This window comes from Gigantopelta aegis, chromosome 4 (genome assembly GCF_016097555.1).
Source record: "Gigantopelta aegis isolate Gae_Host chromosome 4, Gae_host_genome, whole genome shotgun sequence".
Lineage (NCBI taxonomy): Eukaryota > Metazoa > Mollusca > Gastropoda > Neomphalida > Peltospiridae > Gigantopelta > Gigantopelta aegis.
Window position 1 is genome coordinate 62,910,640 of NC_054702.1, and position 23,210 is coordinate 62,933,849.

Below are 23,210 nucleotides of genomic sequence, written 5' to 3' on the forward strand. Positions count from 1 at the left end.
ATATCTATTTAAAAACTGTAGTATCCCATTCTTCCACAGAAATGTTTTTTTGTTTTTTTAGTAAATAGTTTTTGTCTGATTTGACGAGAGAAGAAAAGTAAGTGTTTTTGAAAAAAAAAAAAAACCCAACTATTTTTGTTTACAATTTAGAATACAACTGAATGGGCTCAGAATTAAATAACTGGCAGTAAATTCCATAGGCTAATATGAAAAAGGCGTTCCCTGTGAAAACAAGACATGCCCCAGCACCGCAAATAAATAAGATAACAATAACCCCCACCATAATGATCGATTTTCAAGACTCCAACTTGAAAATTGATGGTAAGATCGTTCTTAGGCGACTGTTCTATACCACTGACATCCCACCTTCTCCCACCCTCGTATTTTGGTAACGGTCTGCACTTCCAAGTTCAACCACTTGATATTCGTGACATGTTGTCAATGTACCGGATACTTCCGAGATGTTCCGATTTTACTGGCCACGTCCGAAGTTAAAATCAGAGGATTCTGGGAAACAAATATGGTGTCTGATATTGACTTCCGTTGAAGTAAACATGTTGTGATCTAAATATTTCCGTGTGTTTATTGTTTGCTGTGGGAGAATTTTCCCCTAATTAATAAGATAGGTATATGGTTTTAAAATGACAGCACCACTAGAGTTAATAAAGTTTAGAGTGTCATGGAAGAGCTGTAATGTCTGCCGCGATACCATTACATTCAAGTCTCCTCGAGAATTCTGTCAGCATCTCCGCGATTTTCATTGCTCCAAAGAAGGTGGCTCCTATATGTGTCATTACGGCATGAATGGCGTGTGTCCTTCCCTGCCACTCGACGGCGTTAACGACAAGGATTACGATGACCACGTCGCCCGGGATCACGTGTTTGGTGGTGATGCGGGCAAATGTGATGGTGAGACTGAAACATACGTAAATACTTTTTATTAATGATAGGCAGTAGCTACACAATTCTTTACACCTCTTACTTCAAAAAGCAATACAGAAAGAAACTTTAAACAGCATATGTGAGGAAGTACATAAAAACAACAAGACACGGCCACATTTGGGGGTATCAGACGTTTCGCCCCAAAACCAGTTGGCTCCCAGTCAGTTCGCCCCCAGAAAGACCGGTTTGCCCCAAGTGTCAGTTCGCCCCAAGTGTCAGTTCGCCCCCTGCCAGTTTGCCCCAACGAGTTGTCAGTTCGAATCAGCAGATTGTCCTATAATTAGTAATTAAGCAACAAGACTATAATAACCTATAACACACATAGTGATTACAGTTAATATGTTGTTATAAACACTTTTCTTTCTTTGATAATGGCCTCTTCTTGTTTGTGTAGGCAGATTTAGATTCGTGTAAATATACTTTATTGATGAAATACACAATATTGTGATTAGCCTAAATCAAAGGGATTTTGACTCATAGTGCCTCTCGTGTCACAGCCTAAGACACACCAAACTCTGTTGCTTTTTTTTGGGGGGGGGGGGGGGGGTGTGTGAACTGGTAATTCATTGGGGGGTGAACTGACTGGGGTGAACATGCTTAGGGGCGAAACATCAGGCATTCCACATTTGGCAGTACTGTTATAAAAGAAATACTTGCATAGCGTAGTGAGACCAAGTTCAGTGAGTATAAGCATTTAGTTCTAAAGCATATCAAATGAGCTTCTCTTGATTCACTAATATCAAAACCTATATTAGCTCGGCCATTTACCTTTCGACCGACCGTTCAAAATTGTGTCAAATTCCCTCAATCAAAATTGCACACCCATTTCTCTTTGGCATTTAACTGCTCCATTCAAATTCCATAGCACCACCACCACCCCCACCCGCCTGCTACCGATTTGATCGGGCTGCTGGTGCTCCCTTGCACCTGCCAGTGCAGGCGGTCCCTCCTCTCCCCTCCCCCCACCTTTCCTGTCATGGACGGAGGAGCCGGCTCTTGTGCCCACGACAGGCGTGCGCTACAACAGCTTGTTCTGAATGTGCACGTAAAACCACATGACATGAAATGCATATCAATATTTATAAACAGACTATCCTTATTCACATAGCTACCTTTTTATTAGTAAAGTTTTTAAAGTTTGTTTTGTTTAACAACACCACTAGAGAACATTGATTCAGGCCCTAAGGTTGACGACAGTCACTTTTCGCACCCTTGTTTTGTAAATAATTTTTTCAATATGATATATTTGACAAAAGGTACTTTTTAAAATTTATTTCATCTTTTAAAACTTAAACATAATATTTTGTCCAGAATTATGAAAAATAAAAACATACCAACCTGCTTATTATAGACAGGGTCAAGGTTAGTACTAGTAGACCAGTTTTTATTTTAATGTGGTGAAGCCCCTAACACTCCCTGTATCCGCCACTGACTATGATGTACATGTTAACCTGAAATTAACTTGTCTGTGATGCACAAGTTAACTATAAGTATAAGTGTTGGGGCCTTAAATACATGTAGGTTTTAAACAAGTTGTAAGATAAATGGTATTAACTATCGTGGTTAGTCTTACAATTTGCGGGTGAATCGGTGCCACAGGTTCGAGTCCCAGCAACGGCATGTGACAATTTTTGAGGCCAGAAAGGATTTAATTATCCCCTGCGCCAGTGCGTTAATATCTATGTATGTAATAGTCAACCTCGACATACATGCAATATATAGATATTCATACATCAATACATACTAGCCAGTGCCAGGTCTGCCCACTGTTTCATGCACGTAAGCGGGATCGACCGCGTAGATTGTAGGCCCCATGCATATGGTTGAGTTAAAGAAACTTCCTTTTTATGGAAGCTTCGATAGCTCAGAGCGTATCTTGGTTAGTCTTACAATTTGCGGGCGAATCGGTGCCACAGGTTCGAGTCCCAGCAACGGCATGTGACAATTTTTGAGGCCAGAAAGGATTTAATTATCCCCTGCGCCAGTGCGTTAATATCTATGTATGTAATAGTCAACCTCGACATACATGCAATATATAGATATTCATACATCAATACATACATACATACATACATACATACATACATACATACATACATACATACATACATACATACATACATACATATACAGATACAGATACATAGCTGCAGACAGGAAAATTGCACAAACTATGTCACTATTTAAGTGAGTCAACTCATGGACGTTCTTCATTTTAAATTAAAAAAATTAATTGAAAAAAATCAAGTTTTATGAAATTAAAATAGCCTGTAACTGGAATTGAAAACATACATAATATTATCTCCTGATTTATTTGACTACAACTTGGCAAAATATATTTTTAAACTGAATTAATTATTATTGAATAATAAATACCGAACTTGTGGACAATGACAGACCTTTTTATTCTTTAACTTCATACATATTTAAATGTTATAAACCTTTTTCTTTCAGCATCCAGAAAAGCCAGTTGCAACACTACATTACCATCTTCTGTAGAATGCATCCTATTGTCAAGTTCCGAGCCCAGTATAGTGCAGGACCAATTTAAGTGGACAGTTTATAAGGCTTCGGTGAACCTTGCAGCTGTGCTTAATGATCCACGCCTCGCTAAACGAGAAGTGGACTTTTTCACCAAAACGTGGGGAAATGACTTTGAAAAAACCTCCATTTTACCATCTGCTTACCTCCCTGAAATTACAATTGAGCATTTCCAAAAATACATTAAGAAAACGACCTTGGTGAGTTAATAATTAATTTGAATTTTAAGTAACCTTTCATTTGTACAGAACTTGTAAAACGTTATATACATTTTTGAAATGTCATCTATATTTATAAAGAGTTCTTTTTACTGAAGCTTAGTTACATTTCATAGACTTTATACATGTACCTATACCTGTAGATTTTACACATGATCATAAGATAACACCAGTGCAATGACTTCATTATTAACATCAATTGGTTTGCTGTAAAACTGAATCATGAAATAACTAGTAAAGTTCTGTTATAATAAACCCTTTTTCAGGGCACAATATTTCATGAGAACCGCTGTTCTATTCACTTGTCGATTACGCACATTAAAATCTATATATATATATTTAAAAACAATTTGTTTGGTTACTGTGTTTATTTTGTTGTCAGAGGCATAAAAAACATTTGAGGAATCAGCAGCGATTGTGTGAGCCACACAAGCCAAACCTTGATGCATTTCCTTCACATATCAAACAAATAGGTAAGAATGATTAGTTTGCTATAATGTTGTAACAGATCTATGTGTTAATTCTCTCTCTCTCTCTCTCTCTCTCTCTCTCTCTCTCTCTCTCTCTCTCTCTCTCTCTCTCTCTCTCTCTCTCTCTCTCTCTCTCTCTCTCTCTCTCTCTCTATATATATATATTTCTATTTCTATTTCTATAGATAAAAATTCTAGCAGGGGTTATGTCACACCAAAAGACAAAACAAAAACCCAACCATAAAAGTATAACATATTTTACTTGCACAACCATGTTTCACCACAATAATGGAACCACGTTTATTGGGACAGTATGTTTGTTTTTTAAAACTGACCAAATAAATTAATTTCCATACAGTTGAATCACCTTTGGACAAAATGGAAAACAGTAACAACAAATATAAACATTTATTGATATTGTTTTAAAGTCAGAATACAAATTTTATACCAATGTTTTACAAAATATTCAGTAATACTGTGTTGCTTGATCATATAAAGGTGTGAATCCCTTTAATTGTGGCCATTTTGGCTTGTGTCGACTGCTTGACTGCACTTGGTAGGCCACAGTAAGTGCACACAGAGTAGGTTACTTCTCTATTTATGTTAAAAGATGTGTCATTTTAGCTGTGTCCGGTTAAGTAAAGCAAATTGCCTATATTTTCAACACATTGTTTTGAATGATGGCTGTCCGGATCGAGAAGTTGAATATCATATGATAAGGTTGGCTTTCTGGATCACTGGAGTCTGGATTAATGGCATTCCACTCTACATGTACCTTTATTACATACCTATTCAATCTTACTATAGTGATAAAGACATTTTGAAACCATGTGATAAATTTATTTTGTATCACACATATGTGCGATTTGGACCAGCTGGAACTTTTAAATTGGGAATTCCCTGTTTATTTTTACTGCAGTTAGCGCCTTTTAGTTACTGACATCATATATGATTTACAAATTACGTCACATCGTATTTGAAACATTACACAAGACTGCCGCAGAGTATGATTCTTAACATTAAGTAAATCCATGAAAGGAGTTTTGATCATAGATTTAACAAAGTGTTGTTATGACGTTTAATTAAAAATAGTTTTTGTAAAACATAAAAGAAGGTATGTAATAAATATAGAACTTCCCATATGTTGTTTTCGCTTCCTACTTATTGCACTCGTTTATTTTGCAAAAGAACATACCACTCGACCGTATGCGGTCTCGTGGTATATATTCTTGCGCAAGATAAACTCATGCAATAAAGAGGAAGTGAAAACAACATGTGAAGTTCTGTATATATATATATCGTTGATAAATTTGACATAATGCTAAATGAAATTATATATATTAATTAACACACAATGTAGGTGTATTTGAAAATTTTTGTCGAACCCTTTGAAATAAATTAAAACAGTAAATATGTTTTGTAAATTATTCTTTTGTTTTTAAGAAGATCTTTTTCTTTATTTCAGAGGACAACAAAGCTGAACTCAGTCAAGTTCCCAAGGTACATGTAGTGTGTTATATTTAATACTTCTTATTTTGATAGGAACCAAGATATAGATATTTGGAACCATATATTAAATTCATGCCTTGATTACTAGGTTTGATGTCAGGATTATCTCCGGGTGAGCAGAAAATTTTGCCAAATTATCTATTAAACTTAATAAATTGCAGTTATTTTTCTAACGAAATATTAATTATTACATAAAATTATTTCACCAAATTTAAATAAAATTTGCCAAATGTTTTCAAATGTTGGCGAATTTGGCAAGTGCCAGAGATAGCCCTGGATATGTACATTTTAGTAAAATTTTAGTGAAACATCTTTTATAACCCAATGGTTGTTGTACAAGATGCCTTAATAACAGATTATTAATAAACATATTGTAGTAGTTATTGTAGATTAATTAAATGTATTCACCTGTGTGTTGTCACTAATTAGTAGTGGTAATTTTCTGTATTGCAGCTATTCCTGTTACCAAATTTTAGTCTGGAGAATCCAGACACATTTAATGCTGTGTTTCCATGGACTCAGGTGGAAGAATCGCGAACTCCATATCATTCTGAATCACACCCATCATCCAAGTTATTACAGGAAAGGGTATGTAAATAATAAATACTGTCATGTAGTTTACATAGTGTATCTAGGACATATATTTCTTTTATAATCAAGATTAATGCATCCTAAATGTGCTTGCATGGTTTACAAATAAAATTAAAAAAAGGATTGCTTACAAATGAAAATATTGTTAATACGAAGACTGTGGACCTTTGTATATATAAAAGTTCAATTTTCTTCTGGGCAATGAGTGAAAGTTTAAAAATTTGTAACAGCACATATTTTTTATTTGATGGGTGCATATCAGTAAAACAAATCCCAAAGACTACAGTGGTAACATGTGGGTAAAGTTACTTCCATGTATCTAATGTTACAAACGTCAGAGATAAAATACTTGACCCTTAAAATGAATACAGTAAGAAATGGGAACTTAAATTGCTTGTTTCAGATGTTACAGGAAGAATCATTAACTAACCTAGTACCTCACAAACATTGTTACCCTCATTTTAGTAGTACATAATACGTGTTGTGCACGATAATACCTGATCCCCTCATACTACTTTAAATCAAGTTGCATGGGTTTACTGGCCAGATGAAACACAATTTATGCAACAAGTTCTGTAACATATGTTACTAATAGCAGGCATGGCAGTACTAAATACCGTATATCTTCGCCTATAAGTCGAATTTTTTTCACCCAAAAATTATTTTATAACTTGGGGGGTCGACTTATAAGAGGGTAAAAAAAATTCACCAAAAAATATTACTGTTTTGGGGATTATTTTACAAGTTTTATTGTTGAAGTATGCCATGTATTTATACTCAAATATGTTGATTTGACACATTTATTTTTTATAACCTATTTTTTTTGGCATTAGAACGGTTTTGGTTATGCGAAAAGGCGTACGATCTCACTCACATGCCAAGACAACAGTCCACTTAGTTAACTTAACAGTCATAACTAATAGTAAAAATGTAAACAATACTAACTACCTGTTGCCTGAGTTTATTTTTAAATCTGGTCACTGGCATTAATGGTTGTTCAAACAATGTTTTGGCGGTGATTAACTTCATGAATATTACTAAGCTTTCCACTGATCTCTGCAGTTCACTTATCTAGAGCAATAGGGACACACACATCATTTGGTACAAAAACCAGTGTACTTTCCAGAGTTATCCTCCTTACATGTATTAATATGGCGGCAAAACGTGATACTTTCAGTTTTATCGTAGTGATCTGTTGTCAGTGTTTATAAATAAAGTTGTTGTCTGTGCACAAAAAAATGTCTCCTCTGGGCTGTCATGCCACGACCTGAGTAGGTCAGGTCCTTCTAAGGACCCCATGGACAGCCTAGGGAGACAACCAGCATCATGAAGGTCTAGAAATAACGAGCTACTCTCGAACCACTAACGAGTTACACTCGAATTCCAAAATCTATACTAGCTCATTTTACCATTCGACCGACCGTTCAAAATTGCGCCTAATCACTCAACAAAACTGCGCACCTTTTCTCTTTTTGATAAATTGCTCCACTCAAAATTCCATAGCACCAAAAACCCATCCGCCTGCTACCGATTCAATCGGACTGCTGGTGCTCCCTTGCACCTGCCAGTGCAGACGGTCCCTTCTCCTCCCCCCCCCCCACCTTTCCTGTCTTGGACAGAGAGGCCGGCCAAGGCCGGCAACTGTGCCCACGACAGGCGTGCGCTACAACAGCTTGCTCTGAACGTGCACGTAAAACCCTTTGACCCTTGACCCTTGTGCACAAAACCATCTGTACAGTACTATACAGTAACAGTCAAACAGCTTTCACTCTCTACTAAGAGAATATTTTGTTTCGATGCTATGTAATAATGACAGTTTGATTGGAATAGTCTGATCATATTGCGATGTACAAAACGTGAAAACCGAAGTTTGTAAAATAATTTTCTTTTGTTCAAATATTATTGTTCTCATGTGCTGAAAATAAGAAATATTTCAATATTTATAAGTAGTTTTTCATGGGTCGACTTATAAACGGGTCAATAAAAAAATACGTTTTCAGGGCTTGAAATTAGGGACTCGACTTATAGCCGAGATCGACTTACAGGCGAAGATATACGGTACTCTATTTAAAGTCAGTTGTCACTCTGAACTTAAATTTGGCAAACAAAAAAATGGTACTGTAACCTTTATCATTTCATTTCATTTAATTTTTGTCCTGCTATCCAATTAAGGTTGAAGCAGGCTGTCCTGGGCACACACCTCAGCTTTCTGGGCTGTCTGTCCAGGACAGTGGGTTAGTGGTTAGTGAGAGAGAAGAGGGTATAGTGGTCTTACACCTACCCATTGAGTCATTAAAACCTGCACTAGGTGGGAGCCGGTACCGGGCTGTGAACCCTGTACCTACCAGCCTTATGTCCGATGGCTTAACCACGACACCACCGAGGCCAGTGATCTCTATCAAATGTAAGTTGAAAAAGAAAGAAATGTTTTATTTAACGACGCACTCAACACATTTTATTTACGGTTATATGGCGTCAGACATATGGTTACGGACCACACAGATTTTGAGAGGAAACCCGCTGTCGCCACATAGGCTACTCTTTTTATGACAGGCAGCAAGCGATCTTTTACTTGCGCTTCCCACAGGCAGGATAGCACAAACCATGGCCTTCATTGAACCAGTTATGGGTCAGTGCAAGTGGTTTACACCTACCCATTGAGCCTTTGCGGAGCACTCACTCAGGGTTTGGAGTCGGTATCTGGATTAAAAATCCTATGCCTCGACTGGGATCCGAACCCAGTACCTACCAGCCTGTAGATCGATGGCCTAACCACGACGACACCGAGGCCGGCAAATATAAGTTGAAAGGTGCTAGTTAACTATTTGTCTGGTTCCATTGTCTTCTATCATGCAACATTCATCAGATGTTAGGCATAAAAACTAATCTAGTGAGCAACCATGCCCTCCTGAATATGTCTCGGATAGTAGCACATACATGTTGTATTTGATATTTCATTTGTTTTTCAGCTCAGTCATTATCTGGACATAGTGGAGGTGCAGATAGCTAAGCAGATCTCGATGAAGTCTGAAGCATTCTTCCACGCCATGACATCACACGACGAACTCCAGGACCAGCTGCTTCACACCTGCCAAGCTATAAAGAAACTTAGGTGAGGACATCCTTTAAAAACACATTTTTCTTTGCTACTTCGCCTGGCCTCAAAACAAATGCATATTCCCCTAAGGATAGTAGTCTGGTCGGAAAATCCCAACACCTCAAAGTTTTCTCCAATTTGATTTGTTGTAACCTGACATTTCAGAAGCTATTTAATATAAAGACACGTCCTTTGGTATCCCTTCATTGGATCTGCCTCTGTACTTTCTTTGAATGGACAGCCAAGACTTATAGCAAATAGTACAACATTGTACCTTTATTGGTTAAGATCACAACAGTTTTTATATCCTACGCACAACTAAAAGGTTTTAATTTCCTTTGATCTGTGTATGCAAATACAGTTTATTTCATTATTATTGATTTATGTTATTTACAAATTCTCTATTAAAGGGACAAAGTGCAGACTCTTGATGCAAGACTAGCGGTTGGACCTTTAAAAATAATGAATCGAACTAGAACACGATCCAACTGTATCCACTTACACAATAAGGTATGTTCATATTGATTTAATAATATCTGAGGCTTTTAAGTATTTTATATTTCATTAATTGAGACTTATATTCAGTTCATTATAAATATTAATGTCTTGTACAATTTTTTTTAATACAATTATTTAAACTTTAAAAAAAGTGTTAACATGTGCATTTGTAAATGAGTTTGTTGTAACATGCATTTGTAAATATTTTTATTAAGATATGTGCATTTTAAAATTAATTTTAAACTTTTTAGTTGAAACTGATGTCCACTATCCACCAGACCCAACCCACGATTCAACTGTTGTTGTCTAACAATGACTTTGTGGGAGCTCTGGACTTGATTTCAACATCCCAGGAAATCCTTTCCCAGGAACTAGCAGGATTACACTCATTTAGGTGAGAACTGATGGACAAATCATTTTCCTTCCTTCTGTCCTTACATCCTCCCTGTCCTTGCCTTCCTTCCTTTATCCTATCCTTCTTTTTCTTCCTTCTGTCCTTACATCCTCCCTGTCCTTGCCTTCCTTCTTTTCTCCTATCCTTCTTTTCCTTCCTTCTGTCCTTACATCCTCCCTGTCCTTGCCTTCCTTCCTTTATCCTATCCTTCTTTTCCTTCCTTCTGTCCTTACATCCTCCCTGTCCTTGCCTTCCTTCCTTTCTCCTATTCTTCTTTTCCTTCCTTCTGTCCTTACATCCTCCCTGTCCTTGCCTTCCTTCCTTTATCCTATCCTTCTTTTCCTTCCTTCTGTCCTTACATCCTCCCTGTCCTTGACTTCCTTCCTTTATCCTATCCTTCTTTTCCTTCCTTCTGTCCTTACATCCTCCCTGTCCTTGCCTTCCTTCTTTTCTCCTATTCGTCTTTTCCTTCCTTCTGTCCTTACATCCTCCCTGTCCTTGCCTTCCTTCCTTTCTCCTATTCTTCTTTTCATTCCTTCTGCCCTTACATCCTCCCTGTCCTTGCCTTCCTTCTTTTCTCCTTTTCTTCTTTTCATTCCTTCTGTCCTTACATCCTCCCTGTCCTTGCCTTCCTTTCTCCTATTCTTCTTATCCTCCCTGTCCTTGCCTTCCTTCCTTTCTCCTATTCTTCTTTTCCTTCCTTCTGTCCTTACATCCTCCCTGTCCTTGCCTTCCTTCCTTTCTCCTATCCTTCTGTCCTTACATCCTCCCTGTCCTTGCCTTCCTTCCTTTCTCCTATTCTTCTTTTCCTTCCTTCTGTCCTTACATCCTCCCTGTCCTTGCCTTCCTTCCTTTCTCCTATTCTTCTTTTCCTTCCTTCTGTCCTTACATCCTCCCTGTCCTTGCCTTCCTTCCTTTATCCTATCCTTCTTTTCCTTCCTTCTGTCCTTACATCCTCCCTGTCCTTGCCTTCCTTCTTTTCTCCTATTCGTCTTTTCCTTCCTTCTGTCCTTACATCCTCCCTGTCCTTGCCTTCCTTCCTTTATCCTATCCTTCTTTTCCTTCCTTCTGTCCTTACATCCTCCCTGTCCTTGCCTTCCTTCTTTTCTCCTATTCGTCTTTTCCTTCCTTCTGTCCTTACATCCTCCCTGTCCTTGCCTTCCTTCCTTTCTCCTATTCTTCTTTTCATTCCTTCTGTCCTTACATCCTCCCTGTCCTTGCCTTCCTTCTTTTCTCCTTTTCTTCTTTTCATTCCTTCTGTCCTTACATCCTCCCTGTCCTTGCCTTCCTTTCTCCTATTCTTCTTATCCTCCCTGTCCTTGCCTTCCTTCCTTTCTCCTATTCTTCTTTTCCTTCCTTCTGTCCTTACATCCTCCCTGTCCTTGCCTTCCTTTCTCCTATTCTTCTTATCCTCCCTGTCCTTGCCTTCCTTCTTTTCTCCTATTCTTCTTTTCCTTCCTTCTGTCCTTACATCCTCCCTGTCCTTGCCTTCCTTCTTTTCTCCTATTCTTCTTATCCTCCCTGTCCTTGCCTTCCTTCCTTTCTCCTATTCTTCTTTTCCTTCCTTCTGTCCTTACATCCTCCCTGTCCTTGCCTTCCTTCCTTTCTCCTATTCTTCTTATCCTCCCTGTCCTTACATCCTCCCTGTCCTTACATCCTCCCTGTCCTTGCCTTCCTTCCTTTCTCCTATTCTTCTTATCCTCCCTGTCCTTACATCCTCCCTGTCCTTACATCCTCCCTGTCCTTGCCTTCCTTCCTTTCTCCTATTCTTCTTATCCTCCCTGTCCTTACATCCTCTCTGTCCTTACATCCTCCCTGTCCTTAATCCTCCCTGTCCTTGCCTTCCTTCCTTTCTCCTATTCTTCTTTTCCTTCCTTCTGTCCTTACATCCTCCCTGTCCTTGCCTTCCTTCCTTTCTCCTATTCTTCTTTTCCTTCCCTCATTCCTACTTTCAGCCATTCCTTCTCATCACGTTAATATTTCAAATCTTTCAGACATCTGGGATCCCAACTAGCTGAGCTAGAGAAACTGATAGAGAAGATGCTACAAGCAGACTATTCCAAGTATGTTACATCGGAACTGAACCGTCCCTTCACAGATTTGGAAGTATTAATGCAAGAGGTAAGAAACAAACATTTCCCACAACAACTGCTGGTTATGTTGGTTTACATGTTTCCGTTCAAACAACTAATGTTCAGCATGAGTATAGTAATTGTCACGGATATCTGGAGATTTAGAAATGATCACATACATAACTACAAAGCAAAAAGCAAAAAGACGAGATTTAGTTATTACTTTTTTAGTAGTAATGGCGGCAACAATTCGGCTAAATGTTAAAGTTTCATATTTAGCACCCCTTCTCACAAATTGTATGTCCTACATCAATGAATCTTGATTTATATATACACTATATGGGCTGAATTTACAAAGCATGTTTATGTCTTACACATGTGTAACTACATACATTTACAACGCTTGAACACCTGCGTTTAAGGAAAACAGGCTTCGTAAATTCGGCCCTAAATGGTTTTCTCAATGCATGTTAAAAAGTTTTTATATAAAAGTTAAGTAATTCTTTTTTTAAAGATTAATTTAATTTAAATTTTAACATGCATTAAAGATGGCCATCTATGATTTCAACTAACAATGACACTGGATAAGTTTATGTTATATAATGAGATATTTAATTCCAAAGAATTTTATATATTTTTTTATAGACTCCTTTGTTTGACACTTAATACTACCCGATGTATTTTTGCTATATAAATGTTCTGTTTTGTATATTGCAGGAAAAACTAGTCTCAATAATGTTTGGTTTGTTACGACAAGACAAACTCAACTTTGTGGATGTGTACAGAGAAGAAGCCTTTACTGCCTTGAAAGCCATCATCAAACAAGTAAAGAGTTTTATCACTGTTTTTTTTATATTAATCCCATCACCCCAAAAGCCCCATCACCCCAAAAGCCCCATCACTCCAAAAGCCCCATCACCCCCCAAAAACGATCACCCCCAAAACCCCGTTACCCCAAAACCCATAGCAATCCAAAACCCCCATCAGCCCAAAATCTCTTTCACCCCAAAACCCCCATCACCTCAAAACCTCCATCACCCCAAAACCCTCATCACCCCAGAACCCCCATCACACCAGAACCCCAGAACCCCAAAACCTCCATCACCCCAAAACCTCCATCACACCAAAAACTCCATCACCCCAAAACCTCCATCACACCAAAACCCCCATAACCCCAAAACCCCCATCACCCAAAAAAACCCATCAAATCAATAAAATCAAACAGTATTCTGTTACTGATTTGTTACAGTTGCATCTGGATTGCGAAAGACTTTAGAATACCATTTCCAGCCTGGTTGCTAGTTGCTATCAAACATTCTTCTTACATTTCAATACGTCAGGGGCCTAATTCACTAAACTGTCGCAACTTTTCGATCTCGCAGTGCAATGCTAAAAGACTTACAATGAGGATGCTTTGTTGTCTAGCAGAGCCTAAGAGACCCTTGTGAATTAGGCCCCAGGTGTTTTACATCAGGTATGTCAAAGACTGATGTATATTCATGAAAATCCTGGAAAATGTCCACATCCTGTTTTCCAGGTTAGGAAAGTAATGGAATACCTACCATAGTTGAGTCATGGAAAGTCATGCAAAATGAAAATTGGTTGATAATGATTTTAATTTTTCCCCATTTATATAGCACAAGAAGAAATGAACACTTCATGCCAAAGCATTGTAATATTATTGGTTTATGCCGATGATAGCAGAATAAGCCTTGAACAAAATTTGTATAAAATCTTGGAAAATACCTTTAAAAGGTCATGTAAAATTGTGGAATTTTGTTTTTAGCAGTATATAAAACCTGTTGTAGAAACCCTGAAAAACAACACAAAAAAACTTTCATTGCTGTTGGTAAAAAATGTATGACCTCTGTCTTTTCTTATGCACATTGAAACCATACATCATCCTGACATTGTATTTGACACCTACATATAACACAGAAGCTCATAATTAAGTCTTGTCAAAATGTATTCTGAAATAAAGCTCCACCCACTTTAATTTGTTTCTCTTTTGTTTTTCAGACCGTGATAGAAGCCGTGTCTGAAGCAGATGATATTAGTACTGAAGGAAATGTGGGCAGGTACAAATTGATTTAGAAAATGTTAACTACATTAACTACAAGTTAGAATTGGATACAAGACTCTACACGGCTAGTAAAACACTTGCATTTGCGAGTACCTTTTGTTCATAGACGACTGTTTCTTAAAAAATAGTAGCCAACTGGAGAGTACAAAATATTGGACCTAGTAAGCATAAACAAGAAGTTGAACATGCCTATGAAATCATCAGTTATTAATATCTTAGTAATTAGTATAACAGGATTTTGAAACAAATGCACAACTCTGGCGTAGATCATCTGAATTCATTATATATGCATTTATTTTTAGCCATTTTTTTTTATCTGAGCATGTGCAATATGATATTATGTACAGGACGTTTACTGGGGACATTGGCATACAGTTATTTTATAAAATTATATATTCGGTAAAACTGGCGAGTGGATGAAGAGATTTGACTAGTGAATATATGTCATTAACTAGGCAGCAGCAAGTGGATTAAAACTTGAGCCCTGGTATAGAGGAAAAATTAGAGCAAATGTCATACACGGGAACTACATTCAATTTGATTTTTAAATTTCATCATTTGTAAATACATGGAAATGTGGAAAGTGACATTATTTTTAGCATAGTGTAATAATATTTGTGGGCAATATTTTTATTGCAATTATATATATTTGATTTGCTCCTAAATTTCAAATAGACTATTGGTATGGATTTTGATTGAAGTGAATATTAAAATTGTAATTTTATGATACAGTGATATTGTTTTTAAGTGTGTTCTATGGAGTATGATTTCTTTCAGTCTTGCCGATCAAATGCGTCTACTCAGCTATGGTCAGTGGATGGACTTGCTCAGACGTATATTCCTCAATGTAATGATTCTTCTGAGAAGAGCACAAGTAAGATATTTTAATTCTGTAAATTACTAGTATTCATTTCATTGTTGTTGAGTAGCAAACAGATAGATAAATAAATGAAGCCAAACATTTAGGTGTTCTGTAGCGCATTTTCAGTTATTTTGAGACATTAATTTAGCATTGATTCAATCATATTTACCTTCATAAATTGTTTTTAATTTAACATATTTTGCATGCATGCTGAATAGATACTGCATCTGAATATGTGGATATTTGTATGTTAGTAACAGTGATCAGGCTTATCTGAGGTTAAAACTGCAATCTCGAGAATATTTTAATTATTTAACCATTTAAAATAGACCTGACAAATTGTTTTTGTTCCCATAACATGCTTGTTTTTGAATTCCTTTAGAGTTAGACTTTAATCGTTAGTCACAGAAAATTTATTAATTTGCCATTAGCGACAAAAAGATGGGGCACTTTCTCTACTAATCTCTGTAACAGTGTATTATGAAACATGGCTGAAAACCTGTTTGAAGTAAGGCAATGGACCATTTACATTTATAGTGAAGACACAAGTTTATTAAAACAGCAGATGTGTTTGTATTTTGCATTAGAAAATGGTGTAATGTGGGGAAACAAGACTGCACCAAAACAAGACTGCACAAAAACAAGACTGCATCAATAACCATAGCCAATCATTAATGTTGGATTGAACTGCTTGTTTTTTATTCTGTTTTGTTGAGTGGTAAAATTGTTGTTCTTCCAGGCATTCCATGGTATTGTGAGTGATGTGATAGGAATCGCAGCTGGTCGCACGAAGGTTCCTACCCCTGTGTCTTCTCCAACTCACGAAGGTCAGAATCCTCTGGAGGAACCGAAACATCTCAGCACATCTGTGTAGGTGGAAGTACTTTACTACTTAACCTTAAACTACTCATTTGTGGTGACAGTTTATCCAGGTCCGAAGGCAGGACATAATGTTTTACCTGAATTGTTCTGTTTGGGTTTGTAACTTTAAATTCACACAAACTTGCCATTTGGTTTTGTGGGGAACTGTTGTGCATTCTAAAAATTAAAAGGTGAAAAATATTGTTCCCTGTAATGGGGTTTACTGGGTATTCAGTGACAGGTTCAAAGAAAAGAAGTGAAACTCACATTTAATTTTTATGGTTTCATAAAGTTTAACATATAACACCTTAACATATTACATGTAACACCTTCTTCTTACATGGCTTGTTCCCCCTGTTAAATTGAATGTTTACTAAATTATTTATGCAATGCTACTTTTGCCATGTTTTGGACAACTATTATGCTGTTATTAAAATAGTTTTCTGATTGAATATTACTTCAACATTCCATTCTTTGTTTTGTGATTTTAGTGTGTAGGCTAAATAAAGTTCTCTTATTTAATTAAGATATAAATTTTAATAATTTGTCATTTTATCTGTTGTAGAAGTGATGATGTTGATGTTGTGATAACAAATGCAGACTTCGTTCAGCTGAGCAGTGCTCTGAAGGAAATGCTGTGTAGTATCTGTGATAATGCACACGATCGAATAGTCAAAGTAGTGGTGGCCAGAGCCAAGGTGAGACAACTCTTACATAGTGATGGTTGGGAGAGGACATAAGATAATCTCCCTTAATAAACTTGTTTGTGTTTCTGATTCGAGCTCTTGCTCTATAACAGGTACATCAAAGACTGTTTTATGTTCTGTTATTGTGCATGTTAAGATAAAAAAAGAAAAATAATAACATTAAAACCCCCCACCAGGGTTTGATATAGCTCAGTGGTAGAGTGCTCGCTTGAGGTGCAATGGTTTGCAGTATCGCTTGCTCTCTATGTATTCATATGTATTCATTTTTCTTCCTGTCCTGATGAGTGCTCCCTGATTTGTACATCAAAGGCCATGGTATGTACTGTTCTGTCTATGGAAAAGTGCATAGGAAAGATCCTTTGCTGTATTTGTTAGTAGAAGTAACCTTTTTTGGTATCAGCAGGTTTCTTAATTTTTTTCTCTGTTTACCAAATGTTGAAACGACCATATGTTAGACACCAAATAGCTGTAGGATATAGATGTGCTGAAATGACATTAAACAAAGGTGTCATTATCCCTCTCCTTTCATTCTGTTAACTGGCAGCAAAATGCTTTTGTTAGTAGTATTGACAATACCTCCAAATTAAACTGTCCTGGTATTTGCACAGCTATGATACTGTAATGTTTATATTCAGGATGGTTTTCTTGAACGGCTTTCATCATCTGAATTTGTGACGCTGTGTCGAGAGGTGGAAGGATTTGTCGCTGACTGTGAAGGGGTCTGTGGTCGGAGAAGTATGTCCCTTAGAGGCAGTCTTCAGAATCAGGTAATACTGTTACTACATGCAAGACTGGCTATTTCTCAGTATCTAAATACTAAGAACTTTATTTGCAACATATACCAAATTATATACATGTTGATTTATTTAAATAAATATTTACAAAATTTGTGTATGTATGTGTGTGTGACATTATATGTATTTATCCCGCAATCACTGTATGCATTGGCAAGATATGATGACTAGATAAATCTCTATATTTTCGGTCACTGACCAAAAATATAGGTCACGTGACATAAGCCCGTCTTGACTCTAGTATTTCAGAGTAGATTTTCAGTAAACATACTCTTTAAATCATTTGTTGAAGTACAGTAAATACAAATAACTTTTAGTTTTGCGATAACAATACAGAACATGTATATTTATTTATGAATTAGAGTTTAGAAACACTTTTTTAATGTAACAGAATGTAGCTAGCATCTTACAAATAATGACTTCATGTATCTTGTATGACGTCATACGGCAAAAGCCTTGGTAGGTTGACAATACTCGATTTGTGTACATAAAACTGGAATAAATAATGATTTTCCGAATATTCCTGTAGGATTGCAGGATAAAAGAAATAACTGGTTACTGTCTTAAGATATCGGCTTTATTCTTCTCAGGTCGAATGAAGAATGCAGCTTGGTAGAGCCTCGCTGCATTCGCCATTCTAACCTTCGCAGGATATGTATGTATTTGCAGAATATTTTGAGAGACTTCTGGTATGGTAAAAATTGTTAAAATACTTTCTACTAAATCTGTCTACCAGTAATTGGAGTTCACCACTGCTATATTTACTTTTTTCAGGCTAATAAATTTGTAGCCAGGTTTCACGAAGAAAGAAAACAAAAACTAAGGTAAAATTATGTTTATTAATGTCATGTTGTTACGAGTTATACCCCTTGGAAATTAGGATAATATATTTTAATTGTTTTATGTATCACCTCTTTATAGTCTTTATACTTTTCAAAAAAAAGTTGTTAACATCCTCCAGGTCATTTGCATCCATTTTTATTTGTTACATTTTATTTCATATTGTTTAAGTATATGCACATGAGATTTATTTATTTTTTTACATAAAGTGACACCATTAATATTCTTCAAATGCCTTTAGACTAAAGAAAGAATGAATTTGGTTTACGTTACTCATGTAGATTCCATATTTTGTTCTAATGTGTTATCTTCTATTAAACTTGTAGCTTGATCCTAGACAATGAGAGATGGAAACAGGCTGATGTACCGTCTGAATTTCAAGATCTTGTTTACCACATATCACAGTCAGGTTAGCATCAAGCCAGGTGCTTACAAAACACTTTAAAATCTAGACTCAAGTCTATAAACAAGACTTTAATGTCATGACAATATACAGTCAAACCTGTCTTAAGTGGTCACACAAGGGAGTAGATAAAAGTGGCCGCTTAAGACAGGTGGCCACTGATTACAGGTTGCGACATATAGTCTTTAAAACATGTTGTTTCTTGTTTTACCATCTGTACTGTTAATTAACGGATGTGTGCTTCACAGTTTACTATAAATAAACTTTTGACATGTCGCCTCCTTCACGAAAAACTGCAACTGGAATGTATTAAATTAACCATTCTCAACAAGTTTGTTTTCTCTTTCTATTTAATTATTTAATTTCTACTTCATGCGGTGTATTGTTATAGTAAGTGAATCTACAAATGTCAAGTGTAGCCTTCCCAGAGGCTTAATTGATACACAGTAGAGATGTCTGGACTGAATGGGTACTAGTATTCCTGAAGGTGTGAAGATCGGTTATTTGCTGCACCTTATCGCTGTTGTTAAATATCCCTTTTACATAATAGTAAACATTTACTGTGGCCACCTTAATACAGGTATTTTAGCGATTTGGGATCCGTTTTAAGTGGCTGCTGGCCGCGTTAGACAGGTGACTGCTTATTACAGGTGCATTTACGTTATAAATCGTTTGGGAGGTGACCGCTGAATACAGGTGGCTGCTAGGACAGGTTTGACTGTATACAAATTACATGTGTCTGATGTCATTCAATTTTGAATTGAGATACTAAAGTGTTGTAAGCCCTTACCCTGATCCTTGTATTCTAACAATATTAAGCATGTTTCTGATTGAACCAGTGAAAAGAGAGGAATATTTGTGGAGTAAAACCTCAGCACATTTTAAACTTGGTATCTAAGAAATGGTTATTTCGACATTTGCCAACCACTGAAATGTCATGCAAATTCTTGCTATGAATTTTTGCAGATTTTATTTAACATTTTGTACTACATTTCTGTATTTTAGCATTATTTTCATTTTAAATACCAAATTATTTGATCATGCTCTACTCCATATCCATAAAACATGTTTAATTTAATACTTTTTAAGCTTAGTAATATTTATTCTTCCTCAGTTTGCAAGTGTGCAATAAATGCTTTGACAGTTTCTTCTGTTTGTGTAGTAATTAAAAGACTAAACTAATAAATACATCACTATTTCTTTTTTTTAACTTTATGTATAAATTATATTCATTAATCTTGTAGATATACTGTCATTGCCAGAAAGACGAGCAGATTCAGGTAAATAATAAAAAAAATTTTTAAATTTTTTAAGATTTCCATTTTTCTTCTAGTACTTCTATCTGTTTTAATCTGTTTTAAAATGCAAAAACAAGGATTTTGTATTAATTTTTTATACTTTGAAAACAAAAAACAACTTCTTTTTTTCTTAAAATCTATACCTTTAATGCAGCTTTGAAATTGTTCGAAATATGTATATATTTTTACCCATCATAAAAACACATTATCATCAGTTCAAAGCTAAAAATGTCCACTTGTAGTTTTTCCATGTTACAATTTCTGTTAAGTAGTAAAATTAATAATTTTGGAGACTAGTTGAGTGTTGAGTCACAGAGTGTGAAATTTATGTTATAAAAATATGTACTTGGTATTAATATAGCAGTCATCTTTCAGATCGCCGACCAGCAGAATACATTGTGGTTGATGGTGAACAGTTTGCTGTGGTTGGGTTAGTAAAGTTAAAGTTTGTTTTGTTTAATTTTGACATAGTCTTAGAGAGGAAACCTGCTACATTTTTTTATTAGTAACACAGGATCTTTTATATGCACCATGCCATAGAAAAGATAGCGCTTTTACAGCCTTTTATATACCAGTCATGGTACACTGGCTGAAACGTGAAATAGCCTTATGAGTCCACCGATGAGGATCAATCTGAGACGGGGCTCAAGCAAACACTGGTCTACGCCATACCCATGATTTGTAAAATAGTAAATACTTCAATTATATATATATTGTTTTAATGTTTTTTTATCGACAGCACTAGAGCACATTGATCTAGCAATTATCGGCTATTGAATGTCAAACATATGATAATTTTTGACATGTAGTCTTAGAGCGAAAACCCGTTATATTTTTTCATTAGTAGCAAGGGATCTTTTATATGCACAATCCCAGAGACAAGATAGCACATAGCACAGCCTTTGATATACCAGTCATGGTTAACTAACTAGAGCAAAAAATAACCCAGTGGGTTAATTATTATATCTAGTCAGGGATGTGATTTTTCAGCTTTTTATCTGATTTCAGATATTTTTTGCTTAAAATAATTTTCCCGAAATGGACTGGATTTGATTGGAAATGCTAAAAAACAACCTTTATGTAGGTATTGTAGCGAGCTTTTAAAAGATATTTTCAGCTTTTATTTAAAACAAGGTCTAGTGTTTGATATTAGTAGAAATACATCACCCACTGTATAGGTAGATAAGGAATGAAAGTCATGTTCCCTTTGAACATATTCAACTGTATAATATATTGTTACAAACAAAGACACCCAACAACATGTAATAATTCTGTGCAGTTTGGCTGTGTTTGATTTTTAAGCTATGCACTGTGTTGTTGTTGTTTTCAGTACAGTGCTGCTGTTGCTGAAGATGGTTGTGGAGTACTGCCAGTGTCTGAATGACATCCCCACCGCGGCCCCTGACCTCCTCACAAGGCTTATCGACCTGCTCAAGGTGAGCCCATTACACTTTTCTGTCTGGCTTCTTTGTTCACTGATATGGTGGGATCTAGCTCAGTCGTTAAAGAGTTCTCACCAGAGGTGTTTGGGATGAAGGATCAAATTCCTGTGGTGATTCGGGTTTTTTTCCCCATCCCAACAAATGTCTCATGACTGGTATATGAAAGGCTGTGATATATGCTGTCCTGTCCTATGGGAAGTGAAGATAAAATATCCCTTTCTGCTAATAGAATATCTAGCAGGTTTCCTCTAACTTGTGTGTCGTACTGCCAAGTTTGTACCCCACGGATTCTCAATGAGCACCTTCCAAGGTGCAAAATCTACAAGGAACAATTGTGGGTACCGAGATGTAAGGTTTGGCCCAAAATGAGTGTTTTGAAAACAGACTACTGGGGTGTTGTTAAATTCATTCTTTCATTCCTTCATTCACTTATTTATTTTTCATTCCCGTTTGGTTCGTTTGTTTGTTTGTTTGTTCGTTTGTTCGTTTGTTCATTCATTTGTTTGTTCATTCATTTGTTTGTTCGTTCATTTGTTCATTTATTCATTCATTCTCAACTTTGAAAACAGTATTATTAATGGTGTCATTAAAGAAATATTTAATCTTTGTTAAATTCTGTGTTTCCACCTTCAGCAACACTGAGCTGGTGATGTGCTTAACGAAAGTTTTCTTTCCTATCTGTACCTTGTTTTTCTGTCTTGTAGACATTTAATTCGCGGACGTGTCAGCTGGTACTTGGAGCTGGTGCACTTCAGCTGGTGGGACTGAAGAAAATTACAACACGGACACTGGGTAAGACCGAGTTGTATACTTCGTCTGTTGATTATGTCATAATATTAATTAGCAGAAGTTAATATTGGAGTAATATATTATAGGGCCAGTGCATAGAGGTTCATTTAGTAAACCAAAATACTCTAAATGTTTTTTCTTCTACAAATGCTGTTTTTAACCAAATATGTATGTTTGTGTCTGCGAATCAGTGTAAATTGTAACTGAAAATGTAATATATTGTGATGATGTGAAATGTATTAGTGGTTAAACAAATTCGTTAATTAATAAAATTTAATAATTTTTGTGTTACATCCTTGACACTTTAAAAAGAATTCATGCTGAAATAAACTACAAAAGTAATAATTATACATTTCCATGATAATGTTAATAAACATTGATTTTTAAAAAACTTTTATTATCATTGGTCCGATTTGCTGGTTATTGAACAGTATATAATCCCAGATGAGTTTTCAGGAGTTTTGTTTTACCATTTAAAAAGCCACATTCCACATAACAAGATAGCTGAAATGTTAAGTAAATGTAATATACCTGGCTGTTTATTTTCTTTAAGCTTTGGCTTCCCGAGCTCTTCAGCTTGTTGTGCACTTCATGCCCCGAGTTCAGGATCATTTCCAAATAATGCTGCCACAAAGAAACCAAAACATGATGAAACACCTCGGCCAGATTGTTAAGGTAATTTTAAATAACTTTAATTTCTTAGCAAAGTGTGTGACATACTATATATTTGATACTCTGGAATTCCAGCCAGTACTCCATAACCGATGTAAGAAATGATGTAGCCCAGAGGTAAAGAACT

The 23,210-nt window shown here is 36.1% G+C and overlaps 1 protein-coding gene across 1 annotated transcript in view; it reads left to right on the forward strand.

Annotated features, from left to right (window-relative positions):
* The first annotated feature begins 522 nt into the window (after positions 1-522).
* Positions 523-23,210, forward strand: part of LOC121370896 (vacuolar protein sorting-associated protein 54-like) — a 31,354-nt gene continuing 8,666 nt past the window's right edge. Inside the window, exons 1-22 of the mRNA XM_041496427.1 lie at positions 523-909; positions 3,397-3,683; positions 4,084-4,174; positions 5,637-5,671; positions 6,134-6,268; positions 9,241-9,383; positions 9,779-9,878; positions 10,118-10,260; positions 12,255-12,381; positions 13,050-13,157; positions 14,352-14,410; positions 15,193-15,289; positions 16,017-16,147; positions 16,704-16,836; positions 17,481-17,612; positions 18,414-18,463; positions 18,806-18,888; positions 20,127-20,162; positions 20,556-20,610; positions 21,511-21,616; positions 22,327-22,414; positions 22,965-23,086. Of these exons, the coding sequence (XP_041352361.1) occupies positions 642-909; positions 3,397-3,683; positions 4,084-4,174; positions 5,637-5,671; positions 6,134-6,268; positions 9,241-9,383; positions 9,779-9,878; positions 10,118-10,260; positions 12,255-12,381; positions 13,050-13,157; positions 14,352-14,410; positions 15,193-15,289; positions 16,017-16,147; positions 16,704-16,836; positions 17,481-17,612; positions 18,414-18,463; positions 18,806-18,888; positions 20,127-20,162; positions 20,556-20,610; positions 21,511-21,616; positions 22,327-22,414; positions 22,965-23,086 (2,529 nt within the window). The 5' untranslated portion in view covers positions 523-641. The remainder of the gene's footprint in view (positions 910-3,396; positions 3,684-4,083; positions 4,175-5,636; positions 5,672-6,133; positions 6,269-9,240; positions 9,384-9,778; positions 9,879-10,117; positions 10,261-12,254; positions 12,382-13,049; positions 13,158-14,351; positions 14,411-15,192; positions 15,290-16,016; positions 16,148-16,703; positions 16,837-17,480; positions 17,613-18,413; positions 18,464-18,805; positions 18,889-20,126; positions 20,163-20,555; positions 20,611-21,510; positions 21,617-22,326; positions 22,415-22,964; positions 23,087-23,210) is intronic.